The 25,810-nt window shown below is 43.5% G+C and overlaps 1 protein-coding gene across 2 annotated transcripts in view; it reads left to right on the top strand.

Annotated features, from left to right (window-relative positions):
• The window catches only part of robo2 (roundabout, axon guidance receptor, homolog 2 (Drosophila)), a 134,647-nt gene that overhangs the window by 81,856 nt on the left and 26,981 nt on the right, over window positions 1-25,810 (top strand). For both annotated transcript variants that reach the window (XM_038961080.1, XM_038961081.1), the window contains 2 exons: window positions 15,727-15,854; window positions 16,959-17,231. In XM_038961080.1, coding sequence (XP_038817008.1) covers window positions 15,727-15,854; window positions 16,959-17,231 — 401 coding nt within the window. The remainder of the gene's footprint in view (window positions 1-15,726; window positions 15,855-16,958; window positions 17,232-25,810) is intronic.

Here is a 25,810-nt window from a genome sequence, read left to right as displayed (position 1 = left end):
ATCATCCAGGTAGGGCCGTCATATGAGAAACTCGTCATCATGCAAGCGGTCAGACAAGTGAAAATTATGGTCAGTAAAGAAAACTTTAAGCTCGTCTCTCGATTAAAAAAAGCATGTCAATACTTTGCCCCTTGATAACCAGCGCACTTCTGTATGTTGTAATAGCGCTACATGGTTGCTGCCAATATCATTGCATAGTGCAGAAAATACACAAGAGTTCAGAGGCCTTGCTTTAACAAAGTTAACCATTTTCATTGTAGTGTCCAAAACGTCTTTCAAGCTGTCAGGCATTCCCTTGGCAGCAAGAGCCTCTTGGTGGATGCAGCAGTGTACCCAAGTGGCGTCGGGAGCAACTGCTTGCACGCGCGTTACCACTCCACTATGTCTCCCTGTCATGGCTTTTGTGCCATCAGTACAGATACCAACACATCTTGACCACCAAAGTTCATTTGATGTCACAAAGCTGTCCACTACTTAAAAAATATCCTCCCCTGTTGTCCTGGTTTCCAGTGGTTTTGCAGAAGAGGATGTCTTCCTTAATTGACCCCCCATTAACATAATGGGCATATACCAGGAGCTGTGCCAGGTCCCCACGTCTGTTGATTCATCCAGCTGCAACACATATAATTCACTGGCTTTTATGCAAAGCAGTAATTGTTTCAAAACATCTCCTGCCATGTCACTGATGCATCGTGAAACAGTGTTATTTGATAAAGGCATTGTCTGTATAGTTTTTTGGGCCTTTTCCCCCAGCATTGTCCCAGCCATATCCGCGGCAGCAGGAAGAATGAAGTCCTCCACAATTTTATGGGGCTTGCCTGTGCTAGCCACTCAGTAGCTCACCATATAAGATGCTTCTAGCCCTTTCTTATTAATGGTATCTGCATTTATAAATGTCTTACTCCTCGAAAGTCATCTTAATTCTCGCACAAAAAACTCCCTTGGCTTATTTTTCAAATTGGCATGTTTTGTTTCTAAATGTCTGCGGTTTCATCGAGTTGTGATATTGTGCATTTGCACATATAACACACTGTGGCTGAGGAAAGGCACTACTCCCAATATAAGTTAACCACAAATCAATGTAGTTCTCATCCTATTTGCGCCTCTTCGATGGTCCAACGTCCCTGTCTGTTGTTCGGTGCTTCCCCGGGTAAGGGGGCAGTAGCTCTTCGGCTGCATCAGATTCACAACTGTCAGTGTCCTTGCTAGCTGGGCTAACAACAAATGTAGAATGACTGATGCTAGCATTGGATGTGCTCATGGAAGCAGAACCACTTGTGTCATCGACAGATGCAGGTGTAGTACTGCTGGTAGTAGCAGTACTACCAGTAGAGATGGTATGTGTCTCTATGGACGCGGGCCTTACTTTTTTTAGCCATTTATCAATTTTCGAGCAAACAGTTTGGCTACATATGGACCGTTAGTGGAATTCCTGCGAGAGAGTAACGGTTAATGTGATTGGATGTTAATTATTTGACTAGGTTACCTGTATTTGACATTGTGTTGTTATTTCCCTGAACACTAGATGGTTTAATTTTATTTTTGGCAGTGAAACGAGGCTACTCAGGCGAGAAAAAAACCTCAGCCAAATGTATTGCCCTGTTGTGGGATGTACGCAAAATAAAAATGTTGGAGAAAAAAAAATATATATATATTTATGTGAATCACATTTTTATTTGGGTACATCCGATTGCATTCCGCGTTCCCCTGGGGGTACGCGTATCCCAGTTTGGGAATACCTGCTCTACAGTATTTGGTTGTCATTGCTTCATCCTCGCTATGTTCATTTCTCCTGCATATGGAGACAGATGCAGTGACAAGTTCATCACCCAAACTCTGGCTTCCTGGAATACCTTAGGCCTGGCATAGAAGTTATGGCAGACAGGGGCTTCTCCATCCGAGATCTGCTGTATGAGAGGAAGGTAAACCTTGCCATACCAGCCTTCACTCAGAAAGGAGAGCAGCTGTCTGATGAGGATGTCACAAGCATGAGAAGGATAGCTAATGTACCTATACATGTTGAGAGAGTTATCAGACGACTCAAGGTGTTAAAAATCCTCTCCCAGACTGTTCCCATCAACCTGACACACAAAATGGACAAAGTCCTTAGACTCTGTGCAGCATTTGTTAACATGCAGGGTGAGATCATCCATGAGGATGCAGAGTGAGCAGTGAGAATGTTCATGAATCTGAAATGTAACTTTATACACTATAATTTCATCCACATTAGATATTGGTATATACAGTTGAAGTCGGAAGTTTACATACACTTAGGTTGGAGTCATTAAAACTTGTTTTACAACCACTCCACAAATGTCTTGTTAACAAACTATAGTTTTGGCAAGTCGATTAGGACATCTACTTTGTGCATGACAAGTAATTTTTCCAACAATTGTTTACAGACAGATTATTTCACTTAAAACTTACCGTATCACAATTCCAGTGGGTCAGAAGTTTACATACACTAAGTTGACTGTGCCTTTAAACAGCTTGGAAAATTCCAGAAAATGATGTCATGGCTTTAGAAGCTTCTGATAGGCTAATTGACATTATTTGAGTCAATTGGAGGTGTACCTGTGGATGTATTTCAAGGCCTACCTTCAAACCAGTGCCACTTTGCTTGACAACATGGGAAAATCAAAAGAAATCAGCCAAGGCAATTTCCAAACACCTGAAGGTACCACGTTCATCTGTACAAACAATAGTCCGCAAGTATAAACACCATGGGACCACACAGCCGCCATACCGCTCAGGAAGGAGACGCTTTCTGTCTACTTGAGATGAACGTACTTTGGTGTGAAAAAATATGTGGATATATTGAAGCAACATCTCAAGACATCAGTCAGGAAGTTAAAGCTTGATCGCAAATGGGTCTTCCAAATGGACATTGACCCCAAGCATACTTCCAAAGTTGTGGCAAAATGGCTTGAGGACAACAAGTGTAGGTATTGGAGTGGCCATCACAAAGCCCTGACCTCAATCCTATAGAAAGTTTGTGGGCAGATCTGAAAAAGCATGTGCAAGCAAGGAGGCCTACAAACCTGACTCAGTTACACCAGCTCTGTCAGGAGGAATGGGCCAAAATTCACCCAACTTATTGTGGGAAGTTTGTGGAAGGCTACCCGAAACATTTGACCCAAGTTAAAGAATTTAAAGGCAATGCTACCATTGAGTGTATACTAATTGAGTGTATGTAAACTTCTGACCCATTGGGAATGTGATGAAAGAAATGAAAGTTGAAATAAATCATTCTCTCTACTATTATTCTGGCATTTCACATTCTTAATTAAAATAAAGTGGTGATCCTAACTGACCTAAAATAGATTTTTACTAGGATTACATGTCAGGAATTGTGAAAAACTGAGTTTAAATGTATTTGGCTAAGGTGTATGTAAACTTCCGACTTCAACTGTATATATAGTTTCCTATTTAATCTGAATAATTTTAATGTTCATACATTTTAAATATACTGTAGCTTTGCCTGTTCCTGATAATTACAGGCATCCAATAGGTGCTGTTTAAAATATTATTTAAAAATTTAAAATACATTTTTTTCAACATCAAAATGTCTCTAGCAGACCAAGAGGGAAGACAACTGTTTATCAAGTGCCACACTGTTTTCTCAATTTGTGCCCTTGAAAACCAAACCCAGAATCAAACTGAAAACACATTTGAAACCCTTAGACATGTCTCCTCGTCCTTCATTTCAAAATGTTAAGTATCAAAGAAAATGTCAAGTAAGTTGAATTTCATAGCATTTTCATGAACACCATAATTTGCCAAGTGCAAGATGAGTTACGGTATGCTTAGGTAAGTTCATGAAGTGCCATATGAAAATAAAGAGCCATACAAGGTACAATTAAAATATTCATAAATCATAAGGAGTTATCTGTAGGCATTAGATAGACTTGTATGAAGAGAGCTGTACAAGGCAAGATATAAAAAACTGTCCAAGACAACAAAACCACGTCAATTAAGAGTTATGCTTAGATAATAAAGTAGAGCTGACAGAGAGAGCTTTACAAGGCACAACTATTTCAAAACACAAAGTATTAGGCCCCGAGCCTTGATACCACATAGATGAACATAATTGGAGCACAGAGTTCGTCTACCTGACTGGAACTCATCTACTATCCTTGGCAGCAAATGTGTGAAATAAAATGCCTTCAGTTTAGGGATAACATCAGCACATCAGAACTTAACATCAATAACAACCTGCTCGGATGGACCCCAGATCAGCAGTTTGCATCTCTCCAGTCCTGTGCAGAGCATGCCCATTTGCATGCCACGGGCTCCATTAGGTTGCCGCTAAGGAACCCCATCCACCAGCTTCACATCGGTGAGTTTGCCAGAGAACAGTGCAGTCAGAGACTCACACTTCTTACTCAGAACAGGACATTTGATTTCTAGAAGTTCTTGAGAGTTTAACACTCCATCTGGGCTTGCAGAAAGCCATGTCTCCTTGACACTCACTACTGTGCCTCTACTCTCCAGACTAATCCCACAGCTCTCCAGCCATGTGTAGGCCACCTGCTCATTCTCCTTGCCATATGTGGTTGCTGAGTTCCCATGGAACCGGGGGAAGAAATGCTACCGCACAAAGTTGTCGGGATATGTTGAGATGCGCACAGGAACCTTCTTTGCTGAGCTAGCAGTGGTGGGAAGTTTACGCGCGTCATACCCCGATCGGGAGGCACTCTGTGCATTAGTGAAGTCCTCCAAGCTGGCTCATTTATACTCCTCCAGCTTAACATAAATGTCAAGCAGTTCTTACACTGCATGGTTCATGCCGTGTTCACCATGAGGCTGATGTAGCTGTGCGGCTGCTGCTGGAACTTGATGACTGTTTGGTTTAGCTTTGATGTACTTGTGCAGAAAGCTCCCTACTCGAACCTTGACCCCTTCCAAACTCTTCTTAAGTGCATTGTGGGAGTGGTACGCAGGATTTGGATGTAGAGATGGAGATGTGGCCGGGGTGCTGTCAGAGAACTCTTCACTTTGTTTGTGACGTTTGAAACAGATCTTGCTAAACCTTTTTGGAGATAAATTCCGCTGCGTCGCAGAGTTCCACTGGCAATGTTAATCTGTACAGAACACCCCTGTCATCCTCCATACACAGCATTCTGCACCGCCAACAAAACACTGCTGTTATAATAGTCAATTACAGTACAGAACACCCCTGTCATCCTCTATACACAGCATTCTGCACTGCCAACAAAACACTGCTGTTATAATAGTCAATTACAGTACAGAACACTCCTGTCATCCTCTATACACAGCATTCTGCACTGCCAACAAAACACTGCTGTTATAATAGTCAATTACAGTACAGAACACTCCTGTCATCCTCTATACACAGCATTCTGCACCGCCAACAAAACACTGCTGTTATAATAGTCAATTACAGTACAGAACACCCCTGTCATCCTCTATACACAGCATTCTGCACCGCCAACAAAACACTACTGTTATAATAGTCAATTACAGTACAGAACACCCCTGTCATCCTCTATACACAGCATTCTGCACTGCCAACAAAACACTGCTGTTATAATAGTCAATTACAGTACAGAACACCCCTGTCATCCTCCATACACAGCATTCTGCACTGCCAACAAAACACTGCTGTTATAATAGTCAATTACAGTACAGAACACTCCTGTCATCCTCCATACACAGCATTCTGCACTGCCAACAAAACACTGCTGTTATAATAGTCAATTACAGTACAGAACACCCCTGTCATCCTCCATACACAGCATTCTGCACCGCCAACAAAACACTACTGTTATAATAGTCAATTACAGTACAGAACACTCCTGTCATCCTCTATACACAGCATTCTGCACTGCCAACAAAACACTGCTGTTATAATAGTCAATTACAGTACAGAACACCCCTGTCATCCTCCATACACAGCATTCTGCACTGCCAACAAAACACTACTGTTATAATAGTCAATTACAGTACAGAACACTCCTGTCATCCTCTATACACAGCATTCTGCACCGCCAACAAAACACTACTGTTATAATAGTCAATTACAGTACAGAACACCCCTGTCATCCTCCATACACAGCATTCTGCACCGCCAACAAAACACTACTGTTATAATAGTCAATTACAGTACAGAACACTAGTTTACATGGTATTCACAGTTTACTATTTTACACAGTTCCCTTTTAACTAGTAGGTTTAGGTTGTGTTGGTAATTTCCTATTTGATTGTAAAATTCACCCAGATTCTGTACCTACCTCATTGCCATTCGAGATTAGGCTGATATACTACACAATGAGCCGTTGAAACCAAGAATCGCGTGGGCATACTGTACTAGTTAACGTTATCAGTTCTGGTCAGTGATATGGTATCATCACAATTAGCCAGCTAGCTAAGTAACTAGCTAACATCAAACATATCAGTCATAGAAAGGGCAAGTTATGATAAAGAAAACGCCAGCGAGCTAGCTACCTTCCATAGTATTACAGCTTAATGACTACAAGACTTCCTCTGCCTTGGAACACAAGAACACCCTGCAGTCTCCACCGTGCTGACTGAAGATACAAGAATCCAGGCAGAATGATGGTGTGTTTTGCTTTGACTGAGCTGGACATCTGCTTTGAGGAACACCAGGTTGTCATCCTCAAGACAGTGAATAAGCAAGCGTCTAACTTTGCCGCTGTGGAGGTATTTATATTCATCTGTACTTTTGTATCTCCTCATCTCTGACCCATCCACACTGTGAGCACTGTGTTAATCAAATCCGGTATCAGGATAAATAAAAAGCAAGGTCTGATAACTTTCTTTAATTATGTTTAATTAACGCAAACAATAAATGGCAAATGCAATTTTCGTATATACGGGTTCGCTGTATCACCGTGCAGGGTTAAACAGAGAAATGTGGAATGTGCTCAAACAACAGTTTTTATACTATGACAGCTTTAGTTCCAACCCGTCCGTTGGCCTATCACAGTAGAGGCTGAGCGCGGTTTAAACTTTGCCCAGCCTATGCTGGCACTCGGACTTGTCCAAGTCCCTTGGTGCTCTCCTCTGTCCGCATCTGGTTGTTGGGGAGATTAGATCCGTCTTGTGTCTCCCCGTCGATTCTACACTCAAACAGTTCCTAATATGGTATTGTCCAGTGTCCTACCCTCCCTGGTTGGCCTAGAGATATGCACCCCTCCCCTCTCCAGATTGACCACAGCTTTTATGGCCTGTCACTCTATGTTGGTCAGTCTTTACACACATACATCTGCATTGTTTGTGTGTGTGTGTAACAAAACAATATTCATCTTCAAACAATATGGTAGCGGGCTATAGTGCATAAACATAAATCCTAACAACACTGAGAGACAATATGGTAGCGGGCTATAGTGCATAAACATAAATCCTAACAACACTGAGAGACAATATGGTAGCGGGCTATAGTGCATAAACATAAATCCTAACAACACTGAGAGACAATATGGTAGCGGGCTATAGTGCATAAACATAAATCCTAACAACACTGAGAGACAATATGGTAGCGGGCTATAGTGCATAAACATAAATCCTAACAACACTGAGAGACAATATGGTAGCGGGCTATAGTGCATAAACATAAATCCTAACAACACTGAGAGACAATATGGTAGCGGGCTATAGTGCATAAACATAAATCCTAACAACACTGAGAGACAATATGGTAGCGGGCTATAGTGCATAAACATAAATCCTAACAACACTGAGAGACAATATGGTAGCGGGCTATAGTGCATAAACATAAATCCTAACAACACTGAGAGACAATATGGTAGCGGGCTATAGTGCATAAACATAAATCCTAACAACACTGAGAGACAATATGGTAGCGGGCTATAGTGCATAAACATAAATCCTAACAACACTGAGAGACAATATGGTAGCGGGCTATAGTGCATAAACATAAATCCTAACAACACTGAGAGACAATATGGTAGCGGGCTATAGTGCATAAACATAAATCCTAACAACACTGAGAGACAATATGGTAGCGGGCTATAGTGCATAAACATAAATCCTAACAACACTGAGAGACAATATGGTAGCGGGCTATAGTGCATAAACATAAATCCTAACAACACCGAGAGACAATATGAAATAATTGACGATGTCTTCGTTGGTTTGTTTGTGACGTTTTGTGGCCATTTCTTATATCGTCCTCCCACTCTTGAATAATCTGTGGATGTGGCACAGACTTGCCATTTGACTGAAATATTTTTCTTGGTATGATCCCACAACATTTTGAGATAGCTAGCTAACGTGCGCAAAACGGAAAGAAGGTCACAAAGGAAGACCTCCATCAAACAGAACGTTCTGACATTGTTTTGTTTCCGGGTTATTAACCCTTGTGTGGTGTTCATGTTTTTGTTACTCACCCAATGATCGCAGGTCTGATGGACCCACAATATTAGTGGGTTTTTAAAACAAAACAGCCATAACAATTTGCGTAAAAATACTTAATACTTAGATGTTGACTTATATCAATTACAAGCAATATAGACGTATATGGTTCAAATTTGCCATTTACCTCTGCTAGATCACATTTATCAATAAAAGCACTATTCTTTTGTAATACAAATTTACATACTGTAATACAAATTTACATACTGTATTTAATGGAAATTATAAATGAGCCGCAACGAACAGAGTTTTACTGTGTGTGTGTTGCAAATGTATTTATTGCACTCGATGCATGTGTACTGTGTCTTCCTGTCCTTCGTGGGTCCACAAACATTACATCGGTTCTTCTTGTTGCTACCGGCTGCAATCTAGAATGATGAAAACACTTAGTTCAGGAATTTTACTAACATCTCACTCACTCACATATATTGTTAGAGCAGGCCAAGGTAGGAGAGTCAGACACATCTCACTCACTCACATATATAGTTACAGCAGGCCAAGGTAGGAGAGTCAGACATACACACATGCAACAACATCACTCACACTCACTTCAGGTATTGGTGTTGTTGGTTCTGTGGGTCGGGCGGATGGCGCACCAGCATCTACCTCCTGAATCCTCCTCAGGATGGCTGCAGAAGCTTGGGTCCTTGGGATATGTTCCCTCCTCTGGATTGGAGGTCTTACCAATGCCTTGCCCAGCTCATCGAGAAAGAGCCGTCTCCTCCGGAGCTTTCCTCTGGTCCAATCTGGGTTCAATGCCATCCAGATGACAAGAGCAGAGATTATTTTTGTGGTGTTCGGGTCCACTGTAATATAAATGTGTAGGGGGGTGCATAGTGGGCACTCAATGAAAATGTGTTATTTTACATGTTCTTCACAGAAAATGAGCCAAGGCCAATGAGTCTCAGGTTGTAAAAAATAATGCTTGTTTGTTTTAGTAAACATAGAAAATTGGTCCCACAGACCCGAACACCCCACAAGGGTTAAATAAGGTGAATATGATTAGACTATAACATTAGGCTATCTCAATGGTATTATTATCAACAACCTGCATCTAAAGCTGTGCTAACCTCTATCCTAGGCTCTACACATCTTCACTATAGTGCCCTTGGCTCATCTTCATAAAATATGCATTATGTCTTCACTGCACTGAGCAAGCCTGCTCGAACGCTGATAGATGACTGATGGATCTATAGATCACTGAGAGGCCCTACCTGCGTGTTTACGTCGCACACAGACCTGTGTGCAAACATACATTCCTAACACATCTCCGTTCACGCATCAATAGACAGACTCATAAATCTCCTCAACAGAATTAGCAGAAACAATTTAAGCAGAGAGTGCTTTTATTTTATCATTTATCTTCCCCTGCCGGCAACCCAGAAGCCCCCTGGAGTGATAAATTTGCCTGTCACTTTGCCAAGGCGACTGGGATCCGAGCACATGTAATAATGTACAAATAATTACCCAGGGGAGAGGTGTGGCGGTACCCCTGCTGCACCCCACACAGCCTGCTCGCTCTGTCTGTGTGTGTGTGTGTGTGTGTGTGTGTGTGTGTGTGTGTGTGTGTGTGTGTGTGTGTGTGTGTGTGTGTGTGTGTGTGTGTGTGTGTGTGTGTGTGTGTGTGTGTGTGTGTGTGTGTGTGTGTGTGTGTGTGAGAGAGGGGTTACAGAGAGTGGGGCCCATCTCAATGACACCAGTTACTGAGCCTTTGTAGGGATTCAGGAGGCTCCCCAGAGAAGCCAGCGCTTCTGTCTGTCTACTGCTCTATCACACCTGAGTAAATAGGTAAATCCACACAGAGCTCACACACTCCATCTGAGATTCTAAACTAGTTCAGAGTCTGTTTGTCTGAGTGTGTTTTTCCAGTATTTAGTCTACTTTGTGTATCTGTATGTGACTTAGTTTTTCTGTTTGTGTGTATATTGTCTGTGTGTTTATGTGTGTGCCTGTGTGTGTGTGTGTGTGTGTGTGTATAGTGTGTATAGTGTGTCGATGTGCATGCTGCCCATAGTTCTGCGAGAGCCGCTAGCAAGCACTCAAAGAATTAACCACGCCACTTGCCATGTCTTTTCTCATCTATTTTTTGCTGTAGTGTTTTTCCTTCAATTTTCCACATAAGTGGTTCTGATTCTCACCCCGGCGGATGGGATTGGAGGGGTCTGTATCTGTGGCACTATATTTGCTATAGCTTAAGTCAGTGGGGGAGACATTTCTACACAGCACCAGAGTGGTAGGACATAGTGGGGGAGACATTTCTACACAGCACCAGAGTGGTAGGACATAGTGGGGGAGACATTTCTACACAGCACCAGAGTGGTAGGACATAGTGGGGGAGACATTTCTACACAGCACCAGAGTGGTAGGACATAGTGGGGGAGACATTTCTACACAGCACCAGAGTGGTAGGACATAGTGGGGGAGACATTTCTACACAGCACCAGAGTGGTAGGACATAGTGGGGGAGACATTTCTACACAGCACCAGAGTGGTAGGACATAGTGGGGGAGACATTTCTACACAGCACCAGAGTGGTAGGACATAGTGGGGGAGACATTTCTACACAGCACCAGAGTGGTAGGACATAGTGGGGGAGACATTTCTACACAGCACCAGAGTGGTAGGACATAGTGGGGGAGACATTTCTACACAGCACCAGAGTGGTAGGACATAGTGGGGGAGACATTTCTACACAGCACCAGAGTGGTAGGACATAGTGGGGGAGACATTTCTACACAGCACCAGAGTGGTAGGACATAGTGGGGGAGACATTTCTACACAGCACCAGAGTGGTAGGACATAGTGGGGGAGATATTTCTACACAGCACCAGAGTGGTAGGACATAGTGGGGGAGACATTTCTACACAGCACCAGAGTGGTAGGACATAGTGGGGGAGATATTTCTACACAGCACCAGAGTGGTAGGACATAGTGGGGGAGACATTTCTACACAGCACCAGAGTGGTAGGACATAGTGGGGGAGACATTTCTACACAGCACCAGAGTGGTAGGACATAGTGGGGGAGACATTTCTACACAGCACCAGAGTGGTAGGACATAGTGGGGGAGACATTTCTACACAGCACCAGAGTGGTAGGACATAGTGGGGGAGACATTTCTACACAGCACCAGAGTGGTAGGACATAGTGGGGGAGACATTTCTACACAGCACCAGAGTGGTAGGACATAGTGGGGGAGACATTTCTACACAGCACCAGAGTGGTAGGACATAGTGGGGGAGACATTTCTACACAGCACCAGAGTGGTAGGACATAGTGGGGGAGACATTTCTACACAGCACCAGAGTGGTAGGATGCACTAAGTCGGGAGCTAGCTCTGCTTCTACAGTAGCAGAAAGCCTTGATCCTGGTCACATCAAAGCCCTAATCCTGGTCACTGTGGTCACATCAAAGCCCTGATCCTGGTCACTGTGGTCACATCAAAGCCCTGATCCTGGTCACTGTGGTCACATCAAAGCCCTGATCCTGGTCACTGTGGTCACATCAAAGCCCTGATCCTGGTCACTATGGTCACATCAAAGCCCTGATCCTGGTCACTGTGGTCACATCAAAGCCCTGATCCTGGTCACTATGGTCACATCAAAGCCCTGATCCTGGTCACTATGGTCACATCAAAGCCCAGATGTTGCAGCTTCCCCATCTGCCCCTGCAGAGTGAGAGTGACCCTCCCAGTATCACAGGGAAATGTGTTCATGTGTTACCTGGGATGTTTATTGCATTAATTAGACAATAGCAAATGGAGTCACGTCTGTTCCCAGCTCCTCATTGGCTGCTGCCAAATTGTCCTGACTGAACAAATCACTTAATCGATCACAGAATAAATGATTAATGGAATATGAATAGGCTGCAGATTGGTAGACCTGGATGGCTTGACTTTGGTTGCTCATGTGAAAATGATAAAAGGCGATAAGGACCCATTCCTTCTCACTCTGTCACTAGAGAGATGGTAATTAGGAGCTAGTAATAACTATCTCAGCGCTGATCAATCTTTTAGCCAGAGCAGATTCTGATCTATAGAGAGTGGACTAAGCACTGCTGCCAACGGGTTCTGCCAACACTGTAGCCATGGAGATTCCTTTACATCACGGGACTCAGGAGCTAAGTGACAGAATCCTCTATGAACGGACATCTCAAATGGAAATACATGTTTCAACATGCCTTAAGTGTAATTTCATGTGCAGGCTTTTAGTGGGGTAGTATTGAGCAGTAGGCATGCGGAGCGTGAACACATCTTATTTATGTAGTTGCATTGGGATTAATATCTCTGGTCTGGCTTGTTTATGGCTCGTCGCGCGTCAGGCATCCTGGGTGGTTACTCAGGTTTGCTACCTTTCACAACAAACAGCCAAAAAGTCTGACAGGAAAATAGCACAAATTCAAATCATTTCTTGGCCAAGGCTGCAATAAATCCCCGAACTCAACTATGATTAAAAGTAACTTGTCAAGGATCCAGAAGACGTATGACCGTTCCCCCCTACAGTCACAACAGCCATATACCAAATACTCCCAATAGAACCCATACAACCAAAACTCCCAATAGAACCCACATACCAAATACTCCCAATAGAACCCACATACCAAATACTCCCAATAGAACCCATATACCAAATACTCCCAATATAAATAATTTGTATTCTAATTATCGAGGCAGCCATCTCCAGTGTCAACACCTTGTCTTCCAAATGGTATTTCTGGTCTCTCTGCACCGTGCTGCATGGTGGGGGGTTATTAGGGGTGTGTAGGGCTGTAGGTCTGGTACTGAGACAGTAGTATAGTATTTTTCTATATACAAGGTATTCCGTGGTGCAGTGTAGGTGCAGTCGACAAGAGAGAACACGGCCCTTCCTCTCCATTTCTCTATTTCTTTGTCAAATGCCAGGAAACTGTAGGCTGACAGATGTTGAGAGTGAGGGAGGAAAGGAGGGGTGAAAGCAGGAGGTATATGGGGGGGAAAATAAAATAAAATGGGGTTTAGAAAGAGATGGGTTGGGGGGAGAGAAAGAAAGGGGCGGAGTGGGGGAATGTACCAGTGAGAAACAGAAGGGGAGGTGGTAGGGGCTGAGATGTATTACCCTATAAAAAGTGTCTGATGCACAGCCATCAATTTGAATGACTCCTTCGCCCCCGAGGGCCTGTTTTGGCATTCAGGAACCATGGCGAGGGCTCTTAGCTTGTCAGGGCCTCCCGCCTCCCTCCTGTCTCTGCAGCGCTGCAGTTCATTTGGTGTCCCCCTCCATGGAACAGCTCTTCTCATTAGAACCTGTGGCTCTGTGGCTGAGGGAGAGACTGACTGCAGAGCGCCCATTACCTGGCCATGTCCTGGGGCTCTCCCCTCCCCCTCCTCTCCCCAGGGCCAGCACATCACGTTACCTCACTGAAGCAGAGACAAAAGTCCGGTTAGGCAGGAGGCACAGCGCGGCTTTAAAGGGTGCTAGGATGTAGCACTGAGCGTGTCTGAGACAGGGATACAGACTGCAGGGCACTAGCAGTGGGGTGTTATTGTGCCATTTTCCCTCTAGCAGAAGCCATCCGGTTGATCACATGATACTGCCTGTTTGACAGACCGCGGCAGCCAGCTTTTTCTCAGGGATAAGAGAAGAAAGGCTTGATGCTGCTGTGGAGACCTTGAACAGAACGATGAACAGCTCAGTTCAACCTCTCATTCCACTCTGCCAGATGCTTCTGTAGACAAACAGCACTGCTTTTACATCCTGTCTTTACCTTGGACATTGATACATTTCTAGACTACTATACACACAGTATGAAATATGAATCCATCTCTATGGTTCAGCCATTGGAAACTAGTGTGGTACCAACGAACTGACACACAAAGGCATTTTAGCTCCATCTCTCATCTCTCATCTACAGTAGCTCCGTCTGTGTTGCCCGTGGTAACGAGGCTGAGACGTGACTGTACAGTAAAGTGGCCCTAATGGCCTCCCAGCAGTCACCCGTGACAGGTTCAAGTCCTAAAGGGACATTTTTATGGCCCCCACACTTGTGGGAGTGACTCCCAACACCTGTTAAATGGAGCCAGCCCCCATCCATACATCCATCCATCCACAGGCTGCAGCAGCCCACAAGTTGACCTGGTAGAGGAGGGAAAAGGGAGAGGGTTCAGGGCTGGGACTGGAGGAGAGCTAATCAACTCAGGCCGGGGCAGTTTGGGCATCATCAGAAGGGGTTGATGGGATAGTACAGCAGAGAGCAATGGATGTTAATGAACAAGGTTATGTGTGAGTCTGTGTGGGGGAGGGAGAATGACGTGTGTCTATCCAGTACATGTATCTGTGTGTATAGTTTGTGTACAGTGTGTGTGTGTGTGTGTGTTAATGTGTGTGTGTATTAATGTGTTTGTGTGTGTATGTGTATTAATGCATGTGTGTGTATTAATGTGTGTGTATTAATGTGTGTGTGTATTCATGTGTGTGTGTGTGTGTGTATATTAATGTGTGTGTGTGTATTAATGCATGTGTGTGTGTAATAATGTGTGTGTGTGTGTGTGTGTAATAATGTGTGTGTGTAATAATGTGTGTGTGTGTAATAATGTGTGTGTGTGTAATAATGTGTGTGTGTGTGTAATAATGTGTGTGTATTAATGTGTGTGTGTGTATTAATGTGTGTGTGTATTAATGTGTGTGTCTGTATTAAATGTGTGCGTGTATTAATGCATGTGTGTGTATTAATGTGTGTGTGTGTGTGTGTGTGTGTGTGTGTGTGTGTGTGTGTGTGTGTGTGTGTGTGTGTGTGTGTGTGTGTGTGTGTGTGTGTGTGTGTGTGTGTGTGTGTGTGTGTGTGTGTGTGTATTAATATCTGTGAGTCAGAGTGAGACAAAGACACAGCAAGAGAAAGGAAAGATACAGAGCGGCGTTGCCTGAAGGAAATCCAACTTTAAGGGAGAGGCACATACTGCCCATACATCCTGTCTTTGAATTATCTCATTAGTACTGGAGGCGCACCCCCCCCCACACACACACACACACACTAGCATTAGAACATATGTTGGAATGTATGTCTTCATATTGGCTCCCTGCTGATTCCCTGTCATGTTTTATTCATTATTTCTCAATCTAGTCAGGAAACATGAAATGCTTACATAATTCAAAAATACACGTAACATATTTGATAGAGTGTGAGGGTTGACTTTCGCTTACGAGAGCCTTGTTTATAAAACTAAACAGAGATTTATTCAAAGACGTACAGTATTCATAGAAAACTATAACCTATTACCATTCCTAACTACACTATGTATATTGTCCATATCTAACAACCCTGTGTTTCCTCCTAGCCGACCAGGCCTGCTGAATGCCGGTGACCCAGGCTACCCGTGGCTGGCTGACTCCTGGCCTGCAACCAGCCTGCCTGTCAACAGTGGCTCCGGTGGACCCAATGACCTTAGTAACTTTGGACGAGGAGGTGAGATATCAGGGCCTGTCCAACAGTATAGCCTCTATGGGCCTGTATATGTATTAGACTGGGGGAGAGCAGAGAGAGAAAAGAGTGGAGAGAGCTGAGAGAAAGGAGAGAGAGGAGAGAGAGAGAGATGAGAGGAGAGAGAAAGGAGAGAGATAGGTGAGAGAGAAGAGATGGAGAGATAGGAAAGACCCTGTTTTGACTAGGTGCCAGACTTCGTGAGAAGAGCCTTGCTATTGAGAAAGGCCGCCGTAGGCAGACCTGGCTCTCAAGAGAAGACAAACTATGTGCACACTGCCCAAAAAATGAGGTTGAAACTGGGCGGCACTTCCTAACCTCCTGCCAAATGTATGACCATATTAGAGACACATATTTCCATCAGATTACACAGATCCACATAGAATTAGAAAACAAACCCAATTTTGATACACTCCCATACCTATACACTCCCATTTGTGACCTGTTGCCACAAGAAAAGGGCAACCAGTGAAGAACAAACACCATTGTAAATACAACAATGTTATTTATTTTCCCTTTTGTACTTTAACTATTTACACATAATATGACATTTGAAATGCCTTTATTATTTTGGAACTTTTGTGACAATTTTTATTGTTTATTTCGCTTTTGTTTTATCTACTTCACTTGCTTTGGCAATGTTAACATATGTTTCCCATGCCAATAAAGCCCATGAATTGAGAGAGAGAGAGAGAGGGGGAGGGGCCCAGGGTTAGGAGTCAGTGGCTGGAATTAGAATGCATGAATAAGTGGGGATAGATTTTTCAATGAGATGAATATGTTTAACTGGATGTTAAGAGCTGACCTGATGTCAAAGTGTTGAGCTGCTCAGGGTAATCCCCTCACACCCCGGGGACAGTTCCTGACTGAACCCAGGGTCACTCTGACCTGATGCATAGTTAGACACCTCTCCACTCCTGATCTGTAATGCAGCCTTGTTCATCAATGACTCTTAACGTCACTTTACCTTTCTACCTTTTATTAAAATACAATGCGATTATAGTTGATGTGAATACAGTATTTGTCATTGAAGCCCACACCACAGCCTTCTAAACTGACCCCTATTCTCTCTCCCTGTGTCTCCTCCAGACACCAGTAGTAATGGGGATAAGACCGGCACCATGCTGTCTGACGGAGCCATCTATAGCAGTATAGACTTCACCACCAAGGCTAACTACAACAGCCCCAGCCAGGGCTCCCAGGGAGCCACCCCCTATGCCACCACACAGATCCTCCACTCCAGTAGTATCCATGAGCTGGCTGTGGACCTCCCCGAGGCCCAGTGGAAGGCCTCCATCCAGGCCAAACAGGAGATGGCCAACCTGGGGTACTCCCTGCCCGACAAGAACTCCTGCAACAACAGTGAGTGGATAGAGTGGATAGTGTGTGTGTGTGTGTGTGTGTGTGTGTGTGTGTGTGTGTGTGTGTGTGTGTGTGTGTGTGTGTGTGTGTGTGTGTGTGTGTGTGTGTGTGTGTGTGTGTGTGTGTGTGTGTGTGTGTGTGTGTGTTGGAAGGAGGAAGGTTGTGCGTGTGTGTGTGTCTGTGTGTGTGTGTGTGTCACACAGAGGCTGAGACTTCTCATATTTCCCTGCCATGCTAAATACCCTCAGCTCAACACAGCCCTATGATACATGGCCATACACACAGACACAGTGTGTTATATTAACCCTAACCATCATGGCCACACTCCTCCTACTGTGAGTGTATGACCCCAGGACAAATCACTGCTGAGTGACAGATCAGCACGGAATGTTTCATATGATACCCCAGTTCACCCCTGTTGTAAAAGGTCTGGGTGTAACTGGTGCAGAGGAGTCAGGCGCAGGACAGCAGAGATGAGTAATAAAAGTAACTTTATTCAAAATTACCAAATACATGTAGTAATACCAAGCCCACACAATAGGACCGAAACACATAAAACCAAAACCATGGGGAAAACAGAGGGTTAAATAATTAACATGTAATTGGGGAATTGAAACCAGGTGTGTAAAACAAAGACAAAACAAATGGAAAATGAAAAGTCGATCGGTGATGGCTAGAAGGCCGGTGACGTCGACCGCCGCCCGAACAAGGAGAGGGACCGACTTCGGCGGAAGTCGTGACACCTGTTTACAAGCCATAGGTTTACTGTGACCTGACAGCAGTTTGTACTCTAATACTCACTATTTCTATACTTCACTCTTTCCAGTCTTGGTCACTTTCCAAGGTTAAATAAACACCAGATAAAGGGCTAGGGAGCTAGAATAATGCACCAGTTTCCTCCAGCCTTGGATTAAGTTACTTCCCTCTCTCTGTTCTAACTAATTACTTATCCTCTTTAGCACAACTAATATTTAAGAAAATAATCCAACTCAATTATAATGGATTTGATAGAAGACTTTTCTAAAAGCCTTGTGGAGTTTCCTATTTCAGGACTAATGAGTATGCTGGTGCTGTTTATACATATTCATGGTCTCATTCTCTAGAGGTTTAAAGTAGATTCATTATATCATTTTTTACAATGTGCCCATAATGTAATAACTATTAGAAACTGAATTCCCAATCCTTTTCTCTGTCTTGCATTATTTTAAAGAGTAAAATGTGATTATATTTGTAGAAAATGCTACAATAAATGACTTGCTCCTGCTACAAGTGGATTTCTCTCCCATCTCATAAAGGAATAATCAATTTGCCTTCTTCCAATATAAAACATGTTCTCATATTTAAAAAAAGTTATGCATCACAAACAAAGGCTAAATGTTTCACTGAGTGAATCTGACCATGGGTGGGTGGGTGAGGGAGGTGAGGGAGAAAGAGGGAGAGAATGTCAAGATGGATGGATGGAAGAGGTGTGTGTGATTGAGATATGTCCAGATAGATAGAAGAGTGTGTGTGATTGAGATATGTCCAGATAGATAGAAGCGGTGTGTGTGATTGAGATGTGTCCAGATAGATAGAAGAGGTGTGGGTGATTGAGATATGTCCAGATAGATAGAAGAGGTGTGGGTGATTGAGATGTGTCCAGATAGATAGAAGAGGTGTGGGTGATTGAGATATGTCCAGGTAGTTAGAAGAGGTGTGGGTGATTGAGATAATTCCAGATAGATAGAAGAGGTGTGGGTGATTGAGATATGTCCAGATAGATAGAAGAGGTGTGTGATTGAGATATGTCCAGATAGTTAGAAGAGGTGTGGGTGATTGAGATATGTCCAGATAGATAGAAGAGGTGTGTGTGATTGAGATGTGTCCAGATAGTTAGAAGAGGTGTGGGTGATTGAGATATGTTCAGATAGATAGAAGAGGTGTGGGTGATTGAGATGTGTTCAGATAGATAGAAGAGGTGTGTGTGATTGAGATATGTCCAGATGGATAGAAGAGGTGTGGGTGATTGATATGTGTTCAGATAGTTAGAAGAGGTGTGTGTGATTGAGATGTGTCCAGATAGATAAAATAATTTGTGTGATTGAGATATGTCCAGATAGATAGAAGAGGTGTGGGTGATTGAGATGTGTCCAGATAGATAGAAGAGGTGTGGGTGATTGAGATGTGTCCAGATAGATAGAAGAGAGGTGGGTGATTGAGATATGTCCAGATAGATAGAAGAGGTGTGGGTGATTGAGATATGTCCAGATAGATAGAAGAGAGGTGGGTGATTGAGATGTGTCCAGATAGATAGAAGAGAGGTGGGTGATTGAGATATGCCCAGATGGATAGAAGAGGTGTGGGTGATTGAGATATGTCCAGATAGATAGAAGAGGTGTGGGTGATTGAGATGTCTTCAGATAGATAGAAGAGGTGTGGGTGATTGAGATATGTCCACATAGATAGAAGAGGTGTGGGTGATTGAGATATGTCCAGGTAGTTAGAAGAGCTGTGGGTGATTGAGATATGTCCAGGTAGTTAGAAGAGGTGTGGGTGATTGAGATAATTCCAGATAGATAGAAGAGGTGTGGGTGATTGAGATATGTCCAGATAGATAGAAGAGGTGTGTGATTGAGATATGTCCAGATAGTTAGAAGAGGTGTGGGTGATTGAGATATGTCCAGATGGATAGAAGAGGTGTGGGTGATTGATATGTGTTCAGATAGTTAGAAGAGGTGTGTGTGATTGAGATGTGTCCAGATAGATAAAATAATTTGTGTGATTGAGATATGTCCAGATAGATAGAAGAGGTGTGGGTGATTGAGATGTGTCCAGATAGATAGAAGAGGTGTGGGTGATTGAGATGTGTCCAGATAGATAGAAGAGAGGTGGGTGATTGAGATATGTCCAGATAGATAGAAGAGGTGTGGGTGATTGAGATATGTCCAGATAGATAGAAGAGAGGTGGGTGATTGAGATGTGTCCAGATAGATAGAAGAGAGGTGGGTGATTGAGATATGTCCAGATAGATAGAAGAGAGGTGGGTGATTGAGATATGCCCAGATGGATAGAAGAGGTGTGGGTGATTGAGATATGTCCAGATAGATAGAAGAGGTGTGAGTGATTGAGATGTCTTCAGATAGATAGAAGAGGTGTGGGTGATTGAGATATGTCCACATAGATAGAAGAGGTGTGGGTGATTGAGATATGTCCAGATAGATAGAAGAGGTGTGGGTGATTGAGATATGTCCAGATAGATAGAAGAGAGGTGGGTGATTGAGATATGTCCAGATAGATAGAAGAGAGGTGGGTGATTGAGATGTGTCCAGATAGATAGAAGAGAGGTGGGTGATTGAGATATGTCCAGATGGATAGAAGAGGTGTGGGTGATTGAGATATGTCCAGATCGATAGAAGAGGTGTGGGTGATCGAGATGTGTTCAGATAGATAGAAGAGGTGTGGGTGATTGAGATATGTCCAGATAGATAGAAGAGGTGTGGGTGATTGAGATATGTCCAGATAGATAGAAGAGGTGTGGGTGATTGAGATGTGTCCAGATAGATAAAAGAGGTGTGGGTGATTGAGATGTGTCCAGATAGATAGAAGAGAGGTGGGTGATTGAGATATGTCCAGATCGATAGAAGAGGTGTGGGTGATCGAGATGTGTTCAGATAGATAGAAGAGGTGTGGGTGATTGAGATATGTCCAGATAGATAGAAGAGGTGTGGGTGATTGAGATATGTCCAGATAGATAGAAGAGGTGTGGGTGATTGAGATGTGTCCAGATAGATAGAAGAGGTGTGGGTGATTGAGATGTGTCCAGATAGATAGAAGAGGTGTGGGTGATTGAGATGTGTCCAGATAGAAGAGGTGTGGGTGATTGAGATATGTCCAGATAGATAGAAGAGGTGTGGGTGATTGAGATATGTCCAGATAGATAGAAGAGGTGGGTGATTGAGATATGTCCAGATAGATAGAAGAGGTGTGGGTGATTGAGATGTGTCCAGATAGATAGAATAGGTGTGGGTGATTGAGATGTGTCCAGATAGATAGATGAGGTGTGGGTGATTGAGATATGTCCAGATAGATAGATGAGGTGTGGGTGATTGAGATATGTCCAGATAGATAGAAGAGGTGTGTGTGATTGGGATGTGTTCAGATGGATGGAAGATGTGTGTGTGATTGAGATGTGTCCAGATAGATAGAAGAGGTGTGGGTGATTGAGATATGTCCAGATGGATAGAAGAGGTGTGGGTGATGGAGATAATTCCAGATAGATAGAAGAGGTGTGGGTGATTGAGATATGTCCAGATAGATAGAAGAGGTGTGTGTGATTGAGATGTGTCCAGATAGTTAGAAGAGGTGTGGGTGATTGAGATATGTTCAGATAGAAGAGATGTGGGTGATTGAGATGTTTCCAGATAGATAGAAGAGGTGTTTGTGATTGAGATATGTCCAGATAGATAGAAGAGGTGTGGGTGATTGAGATGTGTTCAGATAGATAGAAGAGGTACGTGTGATTGAGATGTGTCCAGATAGATAGAAGAGGTGTGGGTGATTGAGATATGTCCAGATAGATAGAAGAGGTGTGTGTGATTGAGATGTGTCCAGATAGATAGAAGAGGTGTGTGTGATTGAGATATGTCCAGATAGATAGAAGAGAGGTGGGTGATTGAGATGTGTCCAGATAGATAGAAGAGAGGTGGGTGATTGAGATATGTCCAGATAGATAGAAGAGAGGTGGGTGATTGAGATATGTCCAGATAGATAGAAGAGAGGTGGATGATTGAGATATGTCCAGATGGATAGAAGAGGTGTGGGTGATTGAGATATGTCCAGATAGATAGAAGAGAGGTGGGTGATTGAGATGTGTCCAGATAGATAGAAGAGGTGTGGGTGATTGAGATATGTCCAGATAGATAGAAGAGGTGTGGATGATTGATATATGTCCAGATAGATAGAAGAGGTGTGGGTGATTGAGATGTGTCCAGATAGATAGAAGAGGTGTGGGTGATTGCGATGTGTCCAGATAGATAGAAGAGGTGTGGGTGATTGAGATGTGTCCAGATAGATAGAAGAGGTGTGGGTGATTGAGATATGTCCAGATAGATAGAAGAGGTGTGGGTGATTGAGATGTGTCCAGATAGATAGAAGGGGTGTGGGTGATTGAGATATGTCCAGATAGATAGAAGAGGTGTGTGTGATTGAGATATGTCCAGGTGGATAGAAGAGGTGTGGGTGATTGAGATGTGTCCAGATAGATAGAAGAGGTGTCGGTGATTGAGATGTGTCCAGATAGATAGAAGAGGTGTGGGTGATTGAGATGTGTCCAGATAGATAGAAGAGGTGTGGGTGATTGAGATGTGTTCAGATAGATAGAATAGGTGTGTGTGATTGAGATATGTCCAGATGGATAGAAGAGGTGTGGGTGATTGAGATGTGTCCAGATAGATAGAAGAGGTGTGGGTGATTGAGATGTGTTCAGATAGATAGAAGAGGTGTGTGTGATTGAGATATGTCCAGGTGGATAGAAGAGGTGTGGGTGATTGAGATGTGTCCAGATAGATAGAAGAGGTGTCGGTGATTGAGATGTGTCCAGATAGATAGAAGAGGTGTGGGTGATTGAGATGTGTCCAGATAGATAGAAGAGGTGTGGGTGATTGAGATGTGTCCAGATAGATAGAAGAGGTGTGGGTGATTGAGATATGTCCAGATAGATAGAAGAGGTGTGGGTGATTGAGATATGTCCAGATAGATAGAAGAGGTGTGGGTGATTGAGATATGTCCAGATAGATAGAAGAGGTGTGGGTGATTGAGATGTGTCCAGATAGATAGAAGAGGTGTGGGCGATTGAGATGTGTCCAGATAGATAGAAGAGGTGTGGGCGATTGAGATGTGTCCAGATAGATAGAAGAGGTGTGGGTGATTGAGATATGTCCAGATAGATAGAAGAGGTGTGGGTGATTGAGATATGTCCAGATAGATAGATGAGGTGTGGGTGATTGAGATATGTCCACTGCTTGCCTGATGCTCTAACTGCATGTTCTGCATGTGCTTCAGCCAATCACCTGATGCCACTGTATATTTTTGCCCTTTAACCCCACTAGCACTCCTTTTCATTCCTGACTACCGATTGGCCGAGGGATTGTCTAATAGAATGCCACACAACCAATCACAAGATTTCAGCACCACCAGCTCAGATCGAAGCGGCAGCCTATCAGGTTGGTTTCTGATGTGGCAGGCAGGGATCTGACTGTTCTTCCTTCTCCCCTTAACATTCTGGGATACCTCATGGACTGCCATTTAATCGACTGTATCATTGATTGACTTGTTAATTGCTTTATTGATCTCTTTTGCATGTGCAAAACCCAACGACTAAGGGAGGTCTTTATTATCCCACTCCTCCCCCTCACCACTGTTACTTTGCTCCTGCTGCTAATACTCACAACTCATTTCAAGTAAACGATCGTTGACATGTGCGATCTAGAGGTTTTAGTGTTATGTGCAGCAATGATGCCATATATACATGCAATGGGGATTTTGGCTATTAGAATAGGGCTCCAGGCGTCCTAGCTGGCCTTACTCCATCACGGCTGGGCCTTGTAACAGGCTCGGTCTCTCACCAGGAGCTAGAGAGCAGATGAGAATTAGGGGACTCCTTCAGACAGTTGGAGTGGTGCATTGTGAGACTACACACACACACACACCATCTGAGACGCTTGGCTGACTAAAGTGCCGAGATTGCCTCCCATTTTCCCTCTTCTTCTATTGGTTACTGACGACAGTAAAACCCATGTAGTGATAATTTTATAGGCCACTCTCTACCTCCCCTCCTATCCTCTCCCCTTACCTCCTCTCTGGTCTCTTATCCAATGCACTGGGCTGGCAGACATTAGGCTGGAAAGGAGAGGCAGTCTGGAGTGGTCACATCTTCAGCCAGGTCAACAGTCAGTCACTCTGCTGGATGTAGATAGGGAGAGATGGCACAGGAGAGGAATGGCACCAGTTTCATATATATATATAGATATATATATATATATATATATATATAGAGAGAGAGAGAGAGAGAGAGAGAGAGAGAGAGAGAGAGAGAGAGAGAGAGAGAGAGAGAGAGAGAGAGAGAGAGAGAGAGAGAGAGAGAGAGAGAGAGAGAGAGAGAGAGAGAGAGAGAGAGAGAGAGAGAGAGAGAGAGAGAGAGAGAGAGAGAGAGAGAGAGAGAGAGAGAGAGAGAGAGAGAGAGAGAGAGAGAGAGAGAGAGAGAGAGAGAGAGAGAGAGACCAGGGGACAAGAAGCTGTTGATTATGTTAAGCTAATGTGTATTTCATTTGGTAGCCTCAGGATATTTTTCATTGAAATGTCTGAGATTTAAAGCATATATGTCCTACTAATTGGATTCACCTGTATAGAAATTCAATTGGGACTGTGCCCTTGCACTTCCCCCTCCGTGGTTGGCCTTAAGAAATTATATAACTACAGAGATGTATTGTGTACTGTGAGGCATGCTGTACACAAGTGCCCTGGTTTAAGTGAAACAGCATCTTATTAAATATGCATTCATCTCGTTTAGTTGACTTATCTCTATCCGTCTGTGGCTTATCTCTCTAAATGCCAAAATGTTTCTCTACGAGTACTAAACCCTACAGAAATACACAACAGAGTTCTGACAGATTAACCTTATAGTTATACATGTTACGTTTTAGTCATTTAGCGACGCTTTTATCCAGAGTGGCTTACAGTAGTGAGTGCGTACATTTTCGTACTGGTCCACCATGGGAATCAAACCCACAACCCTGGTGTTGCAAGCCCCATGATCTACCAACTGAGCTACAACAGACTATAGAACTACAATGGCAAGAGTTTGGGTGACAATGAAGGAAACTTTACTACACTTGATGTTTTGAAGTCAACTAATGAATCACAAGACGTTTGAAAAGGAAAGAAGTTAAAAGAGGTAGGTAGCACAGTGCTTCGCTTCAACAAGCTCGGGAGGAAATAATGAACGTTAGGTCTGAGATAGGAACCAGATGAAGAGGAACAGAAATGGAGCAGCTTTCATGGTTGCGTGGGTCTCCACTGGGGATGTGGGGGTGTTGATCATTAAAATCTACAGTACTGGAGGAGGAGCGGAGAGAGGAGGAGAGGAGAAGAGATAGCTGGCTAGTGAGCTCCATGATCCCTGTATTATCTCATTCCGGAGCCCAGGAGAAGGGTTATGTTCTCACTGTTCTTGGAGTGGTGTCATCCATACCTACTCCCCCCCTCTCCTCCAATTATATACTACCCCACTCCTAATGAGCTACATGGCTCAGGGCTGTAGGGGCGTCAGTGCTGATGATCTAGTCTGCTGCATCACCCACCCACATACCAAATATATTGGGATGATTTCACAAATAGGCACACTTGCTAGTTATCTGTTCAGCATGGTAACCCCTATGTGTCTTACGTCAGATAGCGCGACTTTCCTCTCTACAATTATTATAAGCCCATAATACAGTGTTACTCAGGTATTCTAAGAAACGCCCATCCACCTCCTTCCCTGAAAACCCAGTCTGATCTATTCTCTCAGTGCTATGTTTAAATCTGTATGTGGAGTCCTTCCT

Source organism: Salvelinus namaycush, chromosome 23 (assembly GCF_016432855.1).
Source record: "Salvelinus namaycush isolate Seneca chromosome 23, SaNama_1.0, whole genome shotgun sequence".
NCBI lineage: Eukaryota > Metazoa > Chordata > Actinopteri > Salmoniformes > Salmonidae > Salvelinus > Salvelinus namaycush.
This window is presented reverse-complemented; position numbering and strand designations above follow the sequence as displayed.